The sequence below is a fragment of the Camelus bactrianus genome, chromosome 13, assembly GCF_048773025.1.
Source record: "Camelus bactrianus isolate YW-2024 breed Bactrian camel chromosome 13, ASM4877302v1, whole genome shotgun sequence".
In the NCBI taxonomy this organism is placed as follows: Eukaryota; Metazoa; Chordata; class Mammalia; order Artiodactyla; family Camelidae; genus Camelus; species Camelus bactrianus.
In genome coordinates, this window is record NC_133551.1 from 15029488 (window position 1) to 15044962 (window position 15475).

The window sequence follows — 15475 nt, forward strand, 5'->3', positions numbered from 1 at the left end:
CAAGGATACTTATCAGTATTGTTTATCATGACAAAAATTAGAAAAAATCTAATAGGAAATTCATTTAAAATGTCATCATAGTTTATCAAATACTAGTAAGCATTATAGTTATGTGGGAAATGTGGATTGATATAGAAGAATATTTGGATTATATTTTGAAGGTGAAAACTCAGGTTACAGAAAAGATGAATAGTATTACCTCGTTTTTAATTAAAAAAACACATAAATAATTTCCACAAGGACGAACATGAAAATATTAACAGGAGTAACAGTAGGTCCAGCAAAGCAGACTTCACATTCTCTTCAAGTGCACATGGAGCAGCCACTGAAATAGATCGTATTTTAGGTTATAAAGCAAATTTCACTAAACTTAAAAAAGCTAAAGGTCATTTAAGATATATTCTAAGTCCATAATGGAATTAAATTAAAAATCAATAAATTAGAAAGACAATAGGAAAATCTGCAAACACTTGAAAATTAAACTTTACACTTCTAAATAATTTATGAAGTAAAGAGAGAGTCTCAAGAGAAGTTAGAAAATGTTATAAACTGGAGTTCCCTCTGGGTGAACTCTAATTCAAAAAGATATATGTACCCCAATGTTCATAGCAGCACTATATACAATAGCCAAGACGTGGAAACAACCTAAATGTCCACTGAAGGATGACTGGATAAAGAAGTGGTGGTATATTTATACAATGGAATACTACTCAGCCATAGAAAAGAATAAAACAATGCCATTTGCAGCAACATAGATGGACCTGGAGATCATCATTCTAAGTGAAGTAAGCCAGAAAGAGAAAGAGAAATAACATGATATCACTCATGTGAGGGATCTAAAAAAAAGTAAAAAGACACTAATGAACTTCAAAACAGAAACAGACTCGTAGACATAGTAAACAAACTTATGGTTATCAGGGGGAAAGGCGGTGGGAAGGAATAAACTGGGAGTTCGATATTTGCAAATATTAACTACTACATATAAAATAGATAAACAACAGGTTTCTTCTGTATAGCACAGGGAACGATATTCAATATGTAGTAACCTATAATGAAAAATATGAAAACCAATATATGTATGTATGTATATATATATATATAACTGAAACATTATGGTGTATACCAGAAGTTGACACATTGTAACTATACTTCATTTAAAAATAATAATAATAATAATAGAAAATATTATGAACTGAAAGAAAATGTAAACAATATGCCAAAATCTGGGATGTAGCTCAGAAGGAGGAACAGAAAAAGAAGATAAAAGAGGAGGAAACCACCCTAGAAACAAGGTTTTTCAAAGGCTGAGGGAAACAAACATTAGAATTGAAACTGTTAATTTCCTTTCTGAATTATTTTGCATTTGAGTGTCAGATCAGCTGTTTTGACTTAAATGAATAAGTTGTGTATCCCTGTCTCACTTTAAGATGGAACTAGCAATAGCAAAACAGACATGATGAATCAATAAATTACATTTGTTTTTGTTTTGCTTTGTATAACTTAGGAAAAGAAAACTAGAATTTATATAAATTTAACTAAACAAGTCTTGCTAGGTAGAAAGACAACATAAATTATCATGTTTCTCTGTACAGCCTTGACTACATTTGATAAATAACTATCAACAACACTACTAACATTTTTTCTTTCTTTCAGGGACCCAGAGGCGAAAAAGGCTTCAGAGGTGAAACTGTAAGTTTAACTAAATTTGTGGTTATAGTATCGCTTGTAAATACTAGGTTATAAGCTCCATGAAAGGAAGGACCTTTTTTGATTTTTTTCATTATTATACCTCTGATATTTGTGGTAGGAAAACAAAAGTACAGTTTTCAGAAAGTACAGCTAACCTGTATGGTATATTGCAGTGAAAGCTGGTAAACCCTAAACATATTTAAGAACCTGGCAGTCACATTCTTTGCAGATCACCGTGTGAAATGGAATATCTGCCTTGTCAGGCATCGGGAGAGGAGATGTGAGCCTTCTTCACAAACCAGAACAAGAGCACTGTTAAGTCACTTCAGATACACGTCACTGTGTCCAGTCAGCACCCAAGAGGGCTGCAAAGCAGAAGCAAATCATTAGGTCTTTATTTCAGCCAACTGGAAACAGTGGGTGAGACAAAAGGTACACAGCATTTTCAGGACTAAATGGCTTCTACTGGCACTATTTCCTACTTTTCTAGGATGTCAAGTCTTCCACGTTAAAGAAGGTATTTTGTAAAGGGGCCGTTTTCCCCGCAGAACTTATTAAAGCAGCAGCCATAAACAGAGGGCAGGCGTGGCATGAAATGAGGGGTATGAGGCCGAGTACAGAAGGCACATAGGAATAAACTTGCAGATAGCAGTGAAGTCTTGATGAAAAGGTAATGAGATTATGCAGTGACAGCTGAGATTGTTGCTGTTCGCCATAGAGTATGCCTGGGGCTCAGAACAGTTAAATTGTAGTTATTTTAGTTTGCTGAAGAAGGGAATTTATGTGATGTCAGATAGCCTAAGAATCCTCAAAGGGCATTAAAATAGATGTGTTTAATTTGCAGGAATATGTCCCTTATATTTGCTCAGCCGACTTACTCTAACAGGAAGCAAGAATGTATGTACAGAGTGAAGCTACATATCCCCCAAGAGGAGTAGAAAAAGGAAAGAAAAAATGGGCTTGGAATTGGCCCATTTTCCATCCCTGTCTCCAACTGCCTCCCTGACCTATCGTCTCCAAGTACTGTGGCCAGAACATAAGCTCCCTCAGGATTAGGAAGCCTTGAGTACCTATGACTATGATTGTCACTAATGTCTCACGTGAAAAAAATTCAGTGGCTCTGATGGATTACAAATTCAGTGGACAATGCCTGTAATCTTAGGTTGCACTGATAGAAATATGGCATCCAGAATAGAGCAGATAGTGGCACCAGTCAGGCCATTCCCAAAGGGGAACATGGGCAAAATTAAAGCACATTCAACGGAGAAAAGCTTTCTCAGATCAGTGATGTATGTGTCTAGGAGCGTGATCATTCCTGCTCCTTGTTCTTTCGCTCTCTTCACTTCCTGGGTTTTGCACCTGCTTTTTCATGCCCATATTCTTTATCTCTGTGGTTCCTATTCATTTGAGGTTGCAGTCTAATGATAATTTGCTCAAGGGAGACTTGCTGAATTGCCACCCATAGACATAACACCTAGTAACCAGGACAACATCTGGCAACTGTTCCTCAGCCTTTACTTAAATGTCCTCTTAGGCTCTCTCAGACCAGCCTCTATAAAACAGCAATGTCTCCATTTGCCTGAGATTCCCTGTCTTTCCATAACCTGTTGCTTTACAGCCTGACATACTGCATATCCATTTGTGGGGTTTTGTTTGTTTTTTTTTTTTTTGGCTTATTATACCTCCCCTCACTAGAATGTAGGCTCCATGACACAGACATGTTATCTGTTATTTGTCTTAATGCTGTGTCCCTAACACCTAAGACGGTGTTTGTCTTACAGTTAGTGTTGAATAAATATTTAATAATTTACTGGTAAATGAATTAGAGAAGGCTTGAGGTGTTGGGACATGATGGTTGTCTTCAAATATCTGAAAGAGAGAGAGAATATGATAATAAGAGTAACTTCATTTATTTATTGAATTGAGTTTTCAATATCTGTGCTTAGTTCTCTGAAAGATAGTCAGTTCCATGAGGGCATGAGGAACATTTGATACCATCTGATTTCCAGTGCATTATAGTACCCAGCACATAATTATCACAGAATAGGTACTGATTGACTAAATGGTTGGGATATGAAGCAAATTTTAACTCAATGTAATAATGAACTGTCTAATATAATAATGGACTGCTTTAAAACAAGCTAGTTTTGTGAGATGGGGAGGGTGTCACTGAAGTGCAATGTCTCTCTCTTTGACTTACTGGACTGGTATCCCTGCACTGAGTAGGGAATTAGGATACACGCCTTTAAAGTCCCTTCTAGCTCTAAGAGTCTATGATTCTACGTAAAAGAAAGTGAATAGGGCTCCCCTGTAAAAGAGTGAACAAAGGCACAGAGAAGAAAGAAGAGTTCTTTAAAGTAGAGGTTAGTTCCTGTCAGGTTAAATTTCTGTTCTGAGTCCATCCACTGCCTTAATTCTCCATCACTGGCACCCTTGTCCCGATGGCCGTGGTGTCCCCTCTGGACTCCTGACTTACTTTTGTTCCTTCCACTCTCCCCCCACAGTGCATTCTCTACATGGTAACTAGGGTAATTTCGTTAAAGCGTGAATCAGATTATATCACTCCCCTCTTTAAAACTTTCTATGACTCCTTCTTGCACTTAGAATAAAGTCTAAATTCCTCTTCTTGGTTTACAATGCCCTCCACAAGCTACCCCGTTTGCCTCTCCAAACTCAAGGTAAACCACGGTCTCTTGCCAACTACACTGACCTCCTTTTCTGTTCTTTGGAACGTGCCTTCCTTTACCTAGAACATTTTTTTCAACTGCTCTCTAAATAACTGGTTCTTATCTCATTATTCAGGTCTCCGCTCAGATACCATCTTAGAGAAGCCTTCCGTGACCACTCGGTCTTGTTATTCCTGGTCATTCTCCTTCACAATATCCTGTTTTGTTTTCTTCATAGCAGTTAGCACTATTTGAAATTATTTGTTTTCTGTCTCCTCTGCTAGAATATAAACTTCATGAGAGCAGGGAACTTTGATACACCGGTTATCAGTGTCCAGAATAAAACCTGCTACGTAGTAGGTAGTATTTGAGAAATGAATTGATAAGTTAACTACTTCCAGTTCTAGCTGCTAGAGTGGCATTTCTTGAATTAACATAATTATTAGTCTTTTGCTGTATGGGTTACCATAGTTCTCTTCATACACAAGGTACAAACTCCCAGTACCAAGGTGGGGGCACAAGGGCATTTAGTGTAGGCAATAAAATTAGCTACTGAAAAGTAAAGTTAACTGGCAAATTAGGATTATGGGTTCATTCTGTTTTTATTGTTGAATAATTGGTACTAAATGTCTCTTTATCCCCTCTTTTCCTTTGACTCCATTATGATTTAAAGAGCTTTATAAAAGTAATTTTTTAATTCCTAGAGACTATCTTTAATTAACTTAATTCATAAAATCTTCAATAAACCTTTTTGTGCTTTCATCCTATGGAAAAGCTTAATAACATTTCTTACAGTCTCCTTTGGACTTTCTCAGTATATGTTACAGGTTTGTTTTCTTAAGGGAATGGTTTAAATAATTGAATGGCTAAAGAATCCTAGTTAGCTACTGTGTTTCAGAATCTAATATCCTCAGGGGGTCAGCTTCAAATAATACCAGTACATGAGGCATTTTTTGGAATGAATTTTATTAGCCAAGATCTATTGTATAGGGACAAGTGTGACACTCCATTCCTTGTACAAAGATCAGAATCACAACAATCTATTAAATTGGCTTTATAAATTTTATTTTAAAATTTTTATGAAGCTGATATAAGAATTTATAAAGCTATGCTGTTTTACCAAGTTTTATACCAAGACCAAATCATGATTCAGTGCCTTAAAAAGGAGGGGGGATTACAGCTCACTGTACAGCTCACTTTAGCATGAATTTGGATTTCTTGGTAGGAAGCTTCGGATCTTCTACAGTTTAACATTGTAAACTGTAATATTGATCCCGAATAAGTCCTCACCACCGCTGAGAGAGCTGTTTTGTTTCACCACATATGAAAGAACTCCTTCCCTTTCTATTCTTTATTTGTTCCATGTCTGCCTGCCTGTGGACTACTTTAAAAATAAGTTCCTGGGTTCATAACTCTGAGTCAGAGTATTGTGACATCCTGAGAAAACTGCCTGGTAGATAGCATGTAGGAATCTCCCCATTGCCCCCTACTTCAAAACTATCATGTTAATAGCAAATTAATCTCGAAAGATTACAAAAATCTCCCGGTTTTCATGAGCCCCTCAAACACTTTTAGAATATGATTAATACTTTAAGTAATGCAAAGAGGATTGCCAGAAATATTGGGATATAATTAGTAAAAAAAAAAAAAAATTTAACTCCTAGTAGAACTGATATCCTAGTGTCAATCATCTGAAAAAAAATTTAACCAAATGTCACAATTTGAAACATATAACTTAAAGCTATAGAAGTAGAAAAAGTGGAGAGTAAATAATCCCAGCATTAATTTTTAGATAGCTGCTTCATTTTATAGCATATTAATTAAAGAAAATCAGTAAAATGGTGAAGAACCCCATTGACGCTTTCTCAGATGTGACCTAAATTGCTTCACAATTCTTGATTGGCAAAATTATCTTATTTGTCTCTAATTTGACAGTGAGGAAGGTGGTTTGAGCACAGCAAGGAAAAACTAAGTTATGGGAAAATACGTCCTCTATATTAACAAGTAAAGAATTTAAGGCGTACATTCATGATTCTTTTTAAAATTCATAGTGTAATTCATTGAAATGAAAAAATTACCAAACTCTTAATTCAAGTACACATTCTTTTTACACTCAAACCTCAAACTTAAATTTCCCAATGTGTATGCATGTGTGACCTTCTTTCTCCCATTAGGAAGAAAATTGATTAAAGGCTTGGAAATCACAATTCTAAAGTGAATCTTGGAGATTATCTTCCCCAAACCTATTATATTACAGTCAAGATATTTGTGATCTAAATGTGCAACTCACTCAAAGATATACAGCTGATTAGGTACTGAGATAAGACCAGGGCCCAGATCCCCCAAATCCCATGCTATTGTACTTTTATATAAATCACAGTACCTCTCCGAGAACAAAGGTGAGGAGCGACGTGGGTGAGGAAGATGGTAGTACCCACCCCGCACCTACATTTAATAGCCCAGCCACCCACATGACGGATTCCATACGAAAAAGTTCCTGATTTGTAGTTATCCCCTATGCCTTGTAATTTAGTCATTCCGTCTTAATTACATTACTGTCTAACAATAAATCTTATTTTATACTACCAGCCTCCCAGTTACACCCTCTAAACCAGGGGCTCTCAGCCAGGAGCCATCATGCCCCGCTCCCAGGAGATAGTTAGCATGTCTGGAGGCATTTTCGGTTGTCAGAATTGGAGAAAAGGGAGCAGTGCTAGTGGCATCTAGTGGGTAGAGACCAGGGATGCTGCTACACATCCCACCATGCAGGCTTGTCAGTTCATAAACAAGGGAAGGGAAGCTCTCTGTACCTAAGTCAGCCTAAAGTAAAGGTCATCAAACTAAATCAAGATTATATCTACATAAAGGCAAAGGCTAACAAAGTCAGGTTTCAGGACATACACTTATCAGTATTCTTCGAGTCTAATGAAAAAATGCATTACTTTTGAAGGATCATTATGTAAATTTTGGAATTGAACAGAGAGAGAGTCTATATTCAAAGGTGATGCTTTCACTATAGCCAAATCCACATAACAATTCGCATTAATTTGGTTCCCCTGTAGGAAGTTAACATAGACAATCATAGTTTTATTATAAACTGTTTATATTCTAATGTCCTTTAGATACTTGTTTATATAGGATCCAGAGAGAATGAATCACTTTTCCTTAATGGTGGGTTAGGTAGAAGAATAAAAAAGGAATATTTTGTTTTATTTGGCCTTATTCTACAATTTGGCAGTTGTTTCATTGGGGTCATCCTGCCCTGGCTTGTTTTGTTTTAAGTGTTTAATTTGATCCTTTTGTGATGATCTGACTTGTTCTGGGTAACAAACTGAAATGAACTCAGTAAAAATAGAATCCTTTTTCTTTCTATGACAGAATCCTTTTTCAGAGTGAGAGATAAGATATTTTGTACTGAACCATCAGTGAGATTTTGCGACTGTCAGAAGTTTGCTAAGTAGGGTGAAATGTCAACTGTTTGTTTTTACAATATTGATCCAGAATGGAGAAACTTAAAACAGCCAACTTCACTCTGAGCCTCTGTGTATTTAAAAGGCTATCTCCAGCATACAGTTTCTCTAACTTACCATGCAGCTTCTGAGATAAAAGTTTTATGCATTTTCTGCTTTAAATTGTAATCATAAATCATACAAACCAAGAAATGTCCAGCAGGCATGGTATCGGAGTACTCTGTCCTTTTTAAGTTACTGTGTGTTGTTTGTTCTTGTTGTCACAGTATATTTAGAATCAGCAGCTTAGGCAATAAAACATACTTAATACAAGTCAAACATAGTATCAACATTATTCAAAACTCAGTTGAAGATAAATTTTGCTTTGCCATCTTTTAACCATAACCTGAATTTGACTCAATGTAGTCTTAACATTCAGTTGACCATGAAGTAAGTTAAATTTTGAGCATTCTTTGCATAGTGATTACTGTTGTTTCATTTTGGAAAATGTCAGCATAAGTTTTTGAATTTTACTATACACATTTTAACTATTCTCCTTTCTAAACTAATACTAGTAATTTTAACATTATTAATTTGTTCATTCATTGACAATCTTTGAACCCCTACTGTGTATTAGGCACTATTCCTGTTCCAGAAAATAGAAAGGTGACTAAGACACTTTTAAAGGTCCCCAGGGACTTTCCAATGTGTTATGTACTACAGAATGCAAAAGTGGTTAGTTGAGCAGGAGGAATGTGGCATGAGGGGTAGGCAAGGTGGGTATGGAGTTTTAAAGAAGTATTGGAAGAGGAATGGGAATTAAGGAGACAGAAAAGGTAAGGAGGACCATTCCTGGTCAAGGAAATAGCACATGCAAGAGAATGTATTATGAAAGAACTTGGAAGACTCGGATCTACAGTTGGTCAGTTCTAGGTGGGGTGAAGGATGGGTAAGTGGAGGCAAGGCCCAGGCCTTGAAGAAGAGGCAGGGGTGCATACCGACTAAGAGCATATACTTCTGTATTCAACTGACTTGGATTTTAATCCTAGCTCTGCCCCATATTTGCTGGTTACTTAACCATTTCATTTTCTTAATTGCAAAGTAGAAATATAGCACACAACTTGGCATACAATGAGTTCTTAATAAATGAGCACACAATTTGACATATAGTGAGTTCTCAGTAAATGGTAGCTATCACTGTTAAGAAGTTTATACTTGGGGGTTGGGTTGTAGCTCAGTGATAGAGTGCATGCTTAGCATGCATGAGGTCCAGGGCTTAATCCTCAGTACCTCCATTAACAAAAGAAATTTGTAATAAAAAGATAAACATTAAAAAATTTTATACTTACCCACTAAGCAGTAAAAAGCCATTGAATGACTTTAATTAAATAATGACACCATTATATTTCCATTTTTTAAGTAGAATGTAATTAGGATAGTAGAGAATAAAGTCAGGAAGTCAAGTTAGGACTCCAGGCACGACATGATGTCTTAGTCAGCTAGGGCCGCTGTAACAAATTGCCATAGACAGGATGGCTTAAACAATGAGCATTTATTTTTCGTAGTTCTGGAGACTGGGAAATCCAAGATCAAGGTGCTAACAGATTCTGTATCTAATGAGGGTCCTCTATGTGGTTTGCCTTCTTGCTATAACCTCCCATGGTGGAGAGAGATCATCTCTCTCGTGTCTCTCCTTGCAAGAGCACTCCCATGCGTAAGAGCTCCGCCTGATTTAATCAGCTCCCAGAGATTCCCCATCACATTAGAGATTCGGGACTCAACATACGAATGTAGATGGGGCACAAACATTCAGTCCATGGCAGATGATCAGCACTAAACTAAGACAGTAGCTGTGAGGATGGAGTAGTATTTTGGAAAGATTTGGAGGTGAAATCAACAGTAGGTAGATTTGGGGGTAAAAGGAGATGTCTAGGGACATGGAAGTTTCCATTTTTGACCATTAGGTGGATGGTAGATAGAAATAACAGGAAAAACATACTTAGATAGTATTAACATTTTTAAATGTTACAATTACAAGTTTACTAAAATGAATAAATTTAGTTTCTAGTAATATCAGCAAAACATGAGAGTGTATATCCAGCTTGTTCAGCAGTGTGGGTGAGAGCTGAGTTAAGAACATAAAACTTCAAAATACTAAAACGACTTTGACTCTTCTGACTTACCTGACACGAAAAGGCAGTGACGACAGTTGCATCTTAGTGGTCTTGTTTATACCAAACCAAAAACATAATATATACATATTGTGCTTTGTCTCCTTTCTCTAGGGTCCCCAAGGACCACGGGGTCAACCAGGGCCTCCGGTGAGTTTATTTATATCTGTTTACCGTTGATGCTTCTATGCCTGCCTGGTTCGAGACATTTACTAAATACTTTATAAATTTGTTATGTTCCAGGGTCCACCTGGAGCACCAGGCCCAAGAGTAAGTTTTCTTGGTCTCGTTTATTTTATCTTGGCCTAAGATAATTTTAAAGCCTATTCTATTAACTCCTTGTCAAAAGGCATCCCTGCTGCCTGCCTCTGTTCTTTTTGTGAATCTGATGTAGAGCCTTCGCAACTATAATAAACCTTGAAATTCAAGCCTCAGACCTGTTGTCCATAAAATGGGGATGGTATCGCTTCCTTTCTTGGGTGGACTTGAGTTTTAAAAAAGAAGTAAAGTGCTCAGCACAATGTCTGAGATAATTAGTGCTCAAAAAAATACTAACAGACACATTTCTTCTATTTCTGGGGCCTAGCTCTCCTTTTTCAAGCGTTCTTTTTCGCCAACCAGAGTTTTCCACTTTTTAAAGCTTTTCGTGAATCCTTCCCAGTTGCCGGTGGCTGTAGAAGCGCTCAGACTTCTCCTGTGTTTGCTTGTGATCTGCTACAACCCAAAACTTGCTCCCCTGGTCTTTGAGGCAGTGCTTCTGTGTCTCTTTATCAGCTATCACCTCCTGGCTCAGTGTTCCAACACCAGTACCCCTTATGTGTTGCATCCACTCTCCTCCTCAGTAATCTCTTTGTCTTCTTGCTTCCTACATGAGGTCTCCATCTCTCTTCAACCTCACCCATGCCCCGCTCCTGCAGCGGCCTTGTCAAACACAGTGGTCCTTGGTCAGATTTCCTGCCTAAAGGAGATCCACTGTTGGCTACACTGTCCAAACAATGGCCAGTCCTGTGCCTTCCAAACCTTGCCTATTTCCACATGCTGCTCTGGTAGCATCTGAATGTCTGAAAGTTCTAGCCGATAGGTCACTGTGGTCCACTCCCAGCAGGTCAGGAACGCTTCATTCCCCTCAGCTTTTCATCAGGGCAAGAAATCACTCTCAAGCAATGTGCCACAAGGAAGATTGTCTCCTCGGAAGCAAGAGATCCATTTTCTCTATGATTTTTAAAAATTGTTCCCCCTTTCTGCCATCTGACTGATGGGGACTGAAAACTTTCCTGGCATGAACATCAATGGGAATGTCTTTTAAAAAAAAAAAAAAAAGAAAAGAAAAAACCTTCAGATTACTCTCCACATCTCTACTCTTCCCTTCCTCCTAGATCCTCACAATGCATGGGTTAGAGATACCCTCATCAGTTGCCTTCTCACCTTATAATGGCTTTGCTATATCATAGCTGCCTTCCTAAGAACGAGTTCTAAAAGATCATACATCGTTGGCAAATTGGAGGTGTTTAGTGAAAGTTTTCATGTTGAAGTGTCAAACTTTAGGGCATCACATCCCTGTCTCACTTGGAAAATGTTTGTATGTGTTCCTACATAACCAGAATGAATTAGGACATGTGAGAGATTTTTGCTCTGGGCAAAATGTGGATAAGAATATATACTTTGAGGCATTATTAGGAGGATTAAATGAGAAAATATATGTGCTCAAGACACTGTAGGTACTCAATATTAGTTTCTTTGTTTCCTTCTTCTCTTTTTCTCCTTCCTGTCTTCCTTCTTCTTGGCCAGTATGAAACCCAGTCTCTTTATACTGTCTTTCTGGGACTTGCAGAGTCCATTGTAGGAAAGTGGTAGTGTAGCCTTGAAAATAGATTTCCAAAGGAGAAGCTGAAATAACAATGAGAAAATACCTACATATTCTTTCTAAATTCAGCTTATGATCCTATCTTCTGTGAAACTCCTCTTAAGTCCATCCGCTCATACACTGCAAGATAGAACTGATCACTTCCCCTTTTTCATTCATACTCATTTGTTTTCATGCCCATCTTCCTCTACTGGATTGTGAACTCTCTGAAGGTAAGCACTATTTTTTTGTATCTCTTTTCCACTCAAGCCCTTAATAAGTGTCTATTGAATAAATGAGTAACTGCAAACAGGCAAGTTGCAACTCTAAAAAATTTCAGTGGGAATCCTCCAAACCAGAGGACTTCACTTGGAGGGAAATGGTGTTTAGGATGGAATGGGATCATAGAATTAGAGATAGAAGTCCTCTTAGTAAGTATTCAGTTATTATTTTAGACTGCGAGTTGTGACTCATTAATGGATCATAGGACCAGTTTAGTGAGTCTCATTCAGCATTCTTTTGAAATGAAACTAAATGAAGAAGAATAGAAAAAGTATGGGGAGTGACTGTTTAATGGATACTTGGTTTCTTTTAGAGGTGATGAAAATGTTCTGAAATTAAATAGTGGTAATGGTTGCACAACATAGTGAATTTAGCAAAGCAACTGAATTGGATACTTTAAAATAGTGAATTTTATGTTATGTGAATTTTACCTCAATTAAAACAAATTAAAAAATGCAAAAACCCCACAAAAATCAGTATAGCATCACTAGTAGGAATAAATACAGCTTTGTGAAACTTTTTGGTTAAATATTATTTGTGTGAACCTTGTCATGATGTAAAAATGTATTCCTTACTGTGGGTCAAGATAAGAAAAGTTTGAAAACCTCCAACATAGTCCATCTCCCTTTTTTTAAGATCTATGGAAGTAAAGTAACTTGTTGAGGTCCCTAAAGTAGAATATCTAAAGGAAAATGTTTCAGGGAAAGGAATATACTGATGGTGCTGCTTTTGAATTTGAGGATATTGTCTGGGTGATGACCAGATCTCAATGTACAATGGTAAGATAGTTAGAAACTAACCAAAAAATTTCAACAGAATGTCAAAATTAACTGAAAATGATTGGGAGGATAAAGGATGGGCATGTGTGAGGTGAGGAGTGGAAATGATAATCCTTAAAAATCATTAGATGATATAAGGGATTTCCCCTTAGTTACTCCAATGAGTCGTCAGCTCTGGAACCTGGATTGGTGAACTGAGGGGCTGCAACTGCTCGTATCATCCTGGTTCCCCAGAACAAGCAGTTACTTCCACCATGGAGAGGGGCATGACCTGACATCAGTCCCTGTCCCATCAATGTTTTCACCATCCAGTGATGCCAGGAAAATAACACTTCCCAAAATACTGAGGTGCCCAGACTAGATCTATATTTTACTCAAATAAGTTGGAAAGGTATGATGAATTCTCCTTCCCTCAAGGTATGATGAATTCTCCTAATTTCCCTCATTAGTCCCACCAATCTGGTAAGTCTTTATCCTCTGTATTCTATTTTATATGCACATTTTCATAAACCTTTAGTGATTTTCACATACGATTATGTTCTCTCTAGCCCAAGTACATGATGAAAGCTTTTTCTTTTGGATTCCCTCACTGTGCCTAGTAAGATTTTCATACTCAGATGTGGACACTTGGATGTTGCTGAATGACTTCCCAAGCAAAAATCATTCTAATAGTCTCCTGGGGCCTGCCCTCCCTAAAGGTTACCCTGGAGAAAAAATTAATAAATTCAACAAATTGAATACCTACTATGTGCCAGGCATGAGCTAGGGTTTAGGGATACATTGGGCATTATAGGGATAAGAAAATTTATGAATAGACAAGTTTTATGACACTCTTTTCTCTCTAGTGCCTACTGGTGGTGGGGGGGAACCCTGCTTTTTCACTGAGTTGACATTTGCAGTGTTGGTGGTTAAAACTGCTAGCATCGTAGCCTGAATCAAGTACCAAACACTACAATATTCATCTACTAAAAGCCATTGTATTCTTTATTGCCACACACTCACAGTAAATAAAATATGGGTCACTTCAGTAAAGAATATCCTACAGTTTATTCATCCATCCAGTCCTCTGTTCATGGGTGTTTGTTTCCAGTCTGTTTCCTGATACAAACAGGATGAATGTCTTGTCCATATACATACCATTTTGCAGAATATCTCTAGGACCAATTCCCAGAAGTGGAAATGGTTAGGTGTAAGGGCTAATGAGCATGTTTATTATCTTTGATTGTGAAAAAATATAGATACAATTTATCATTTTAACTGTTTAGATGTATGCTTCAGTGGCATTATGTACATTCACATTTTTGTGCAACCATCACCACCACTCACCTCTAGAACTTTTCTCATCTTCTAAAACTGACACTCTGATCCATTAAACAGTAATTCCTCATCCCCTCCTTTCCCCAGTCCCTGGAAACCCACCATTCTACTTTCTATCTCTATTAATTTGACTATTCTAGGTACCTCATATTAGTGGAAACATACAGTATTTGTCCTTTTTCACGTGGCTTACTTCACTTAGTATATCTTCAAGGCTTATCCTTGTTGTAGCATGTATCAGAATTTCTTTCCTTTTTAAGGCTGAATAATATTCCATTGTATGTGAATGCCACTTTTTTTTTTTAATCCAGATGAACACTTGGGTTGCTCCCACCTGTTGGCATTTGTGAATAGTACTGCTATAAACATAGGTTGCAAATATTTGAGTCCCTGCTTTCATTTCAGTGTATACCCAGAAGTGAAACTTCTATATCATATGGTAATTTTATGTTTAACTTTATTAGAAATTGCTATGCAGTTTTTCCATAGCAGCTATACCATTTTCACTTCCCCACCAATGGTGTACAGGATTCCATTTTCCCCATATCCTCCCCAACACTTGTTATATTCTGTTCATTTGATAACAGCCACCCTAATGGGTGTGAAATGGTAGCTAACTATGGTTTTGATTTGCATTTCCTTAATGATTAGTGATGTTGAGCATCTTTCCAAGTGCTCACTGACTTATATAACTTCTTTGAGAAGAAAAATTGACTTATATTATCTACTTAAGAAAAATGTCTTTGCCCATTTTTAAATTGGGTTACCTGTTTCTGTTTTGTTGTTTTTGAGTTCTTTATTAAATATTACGCTTATGGTTTGCAAATATTTTTTTCTCATTACATTGGCTATCTTTTCACTCTGTTGACAGTTTTTTTGCACAAAAGTCTTTAACCTTGATGTAGTTCAATTTATCAGTTTTTTTCTATTACCTTGCTTTTGATGTCATCCCCAAGAAATCAGTGCCAAATCCAATGTCATGAAGCATTTCCCCTATATTTTCTTCTAAGAGTTTTGTAGTTATAGCTCTTATATTTAAGTGTCTGGTCCATTTTGAGTTAATTTTTGTATGTGATGTAAGGGTCTAACTCATTCTTTTGCAGATGAATATCAAATTTTCACAGCATTATTTGTTGAAAGACTATTCTTTCCCTAGTGAATGGTTTTAGCACCCTTCTAAAAAATCATTTAACCATGTATGTGAGGATTTATTTCTGCACTCTGTTCTATTCCATTGGTCTGTATGCCAGTACCACACTGGTTTTTTTTTTTGTTTTGT

At 37.0% G+C, this 15475-nt stretch overlaps 1 protein-coding gene across 11 annotated transcripts in view; it reads left to right on the forward strand.

Moving 5' to 3' along the window:
* Positions 1-15475, forward strand: part of COL24A1 (collagen type XXIV alpha 1 chain) — a 338176-nt gene that overhangs the window by 303403 nt on the left and 19298 nt on the right. For all 11 annotated transcript variants that reach the window (XM_074376091.1, XM_074376094.1, XM_074376086.1 and 8 more), the window contains 3 exons: positions 1654-1689; positions 10090-10125; positions 10219-10245. In XM_074376091.1, coding sequence (XP_074232192.1) covers positions 1654-1689; positions 10090-10125; positions 10219-10245 — 99 coding nt within the window. Of the gene's footprint in view, positions 1-1653; positions 1690-10089; positions 10126-10218; positions 10246-15475 lie in introns of those variants that run through there.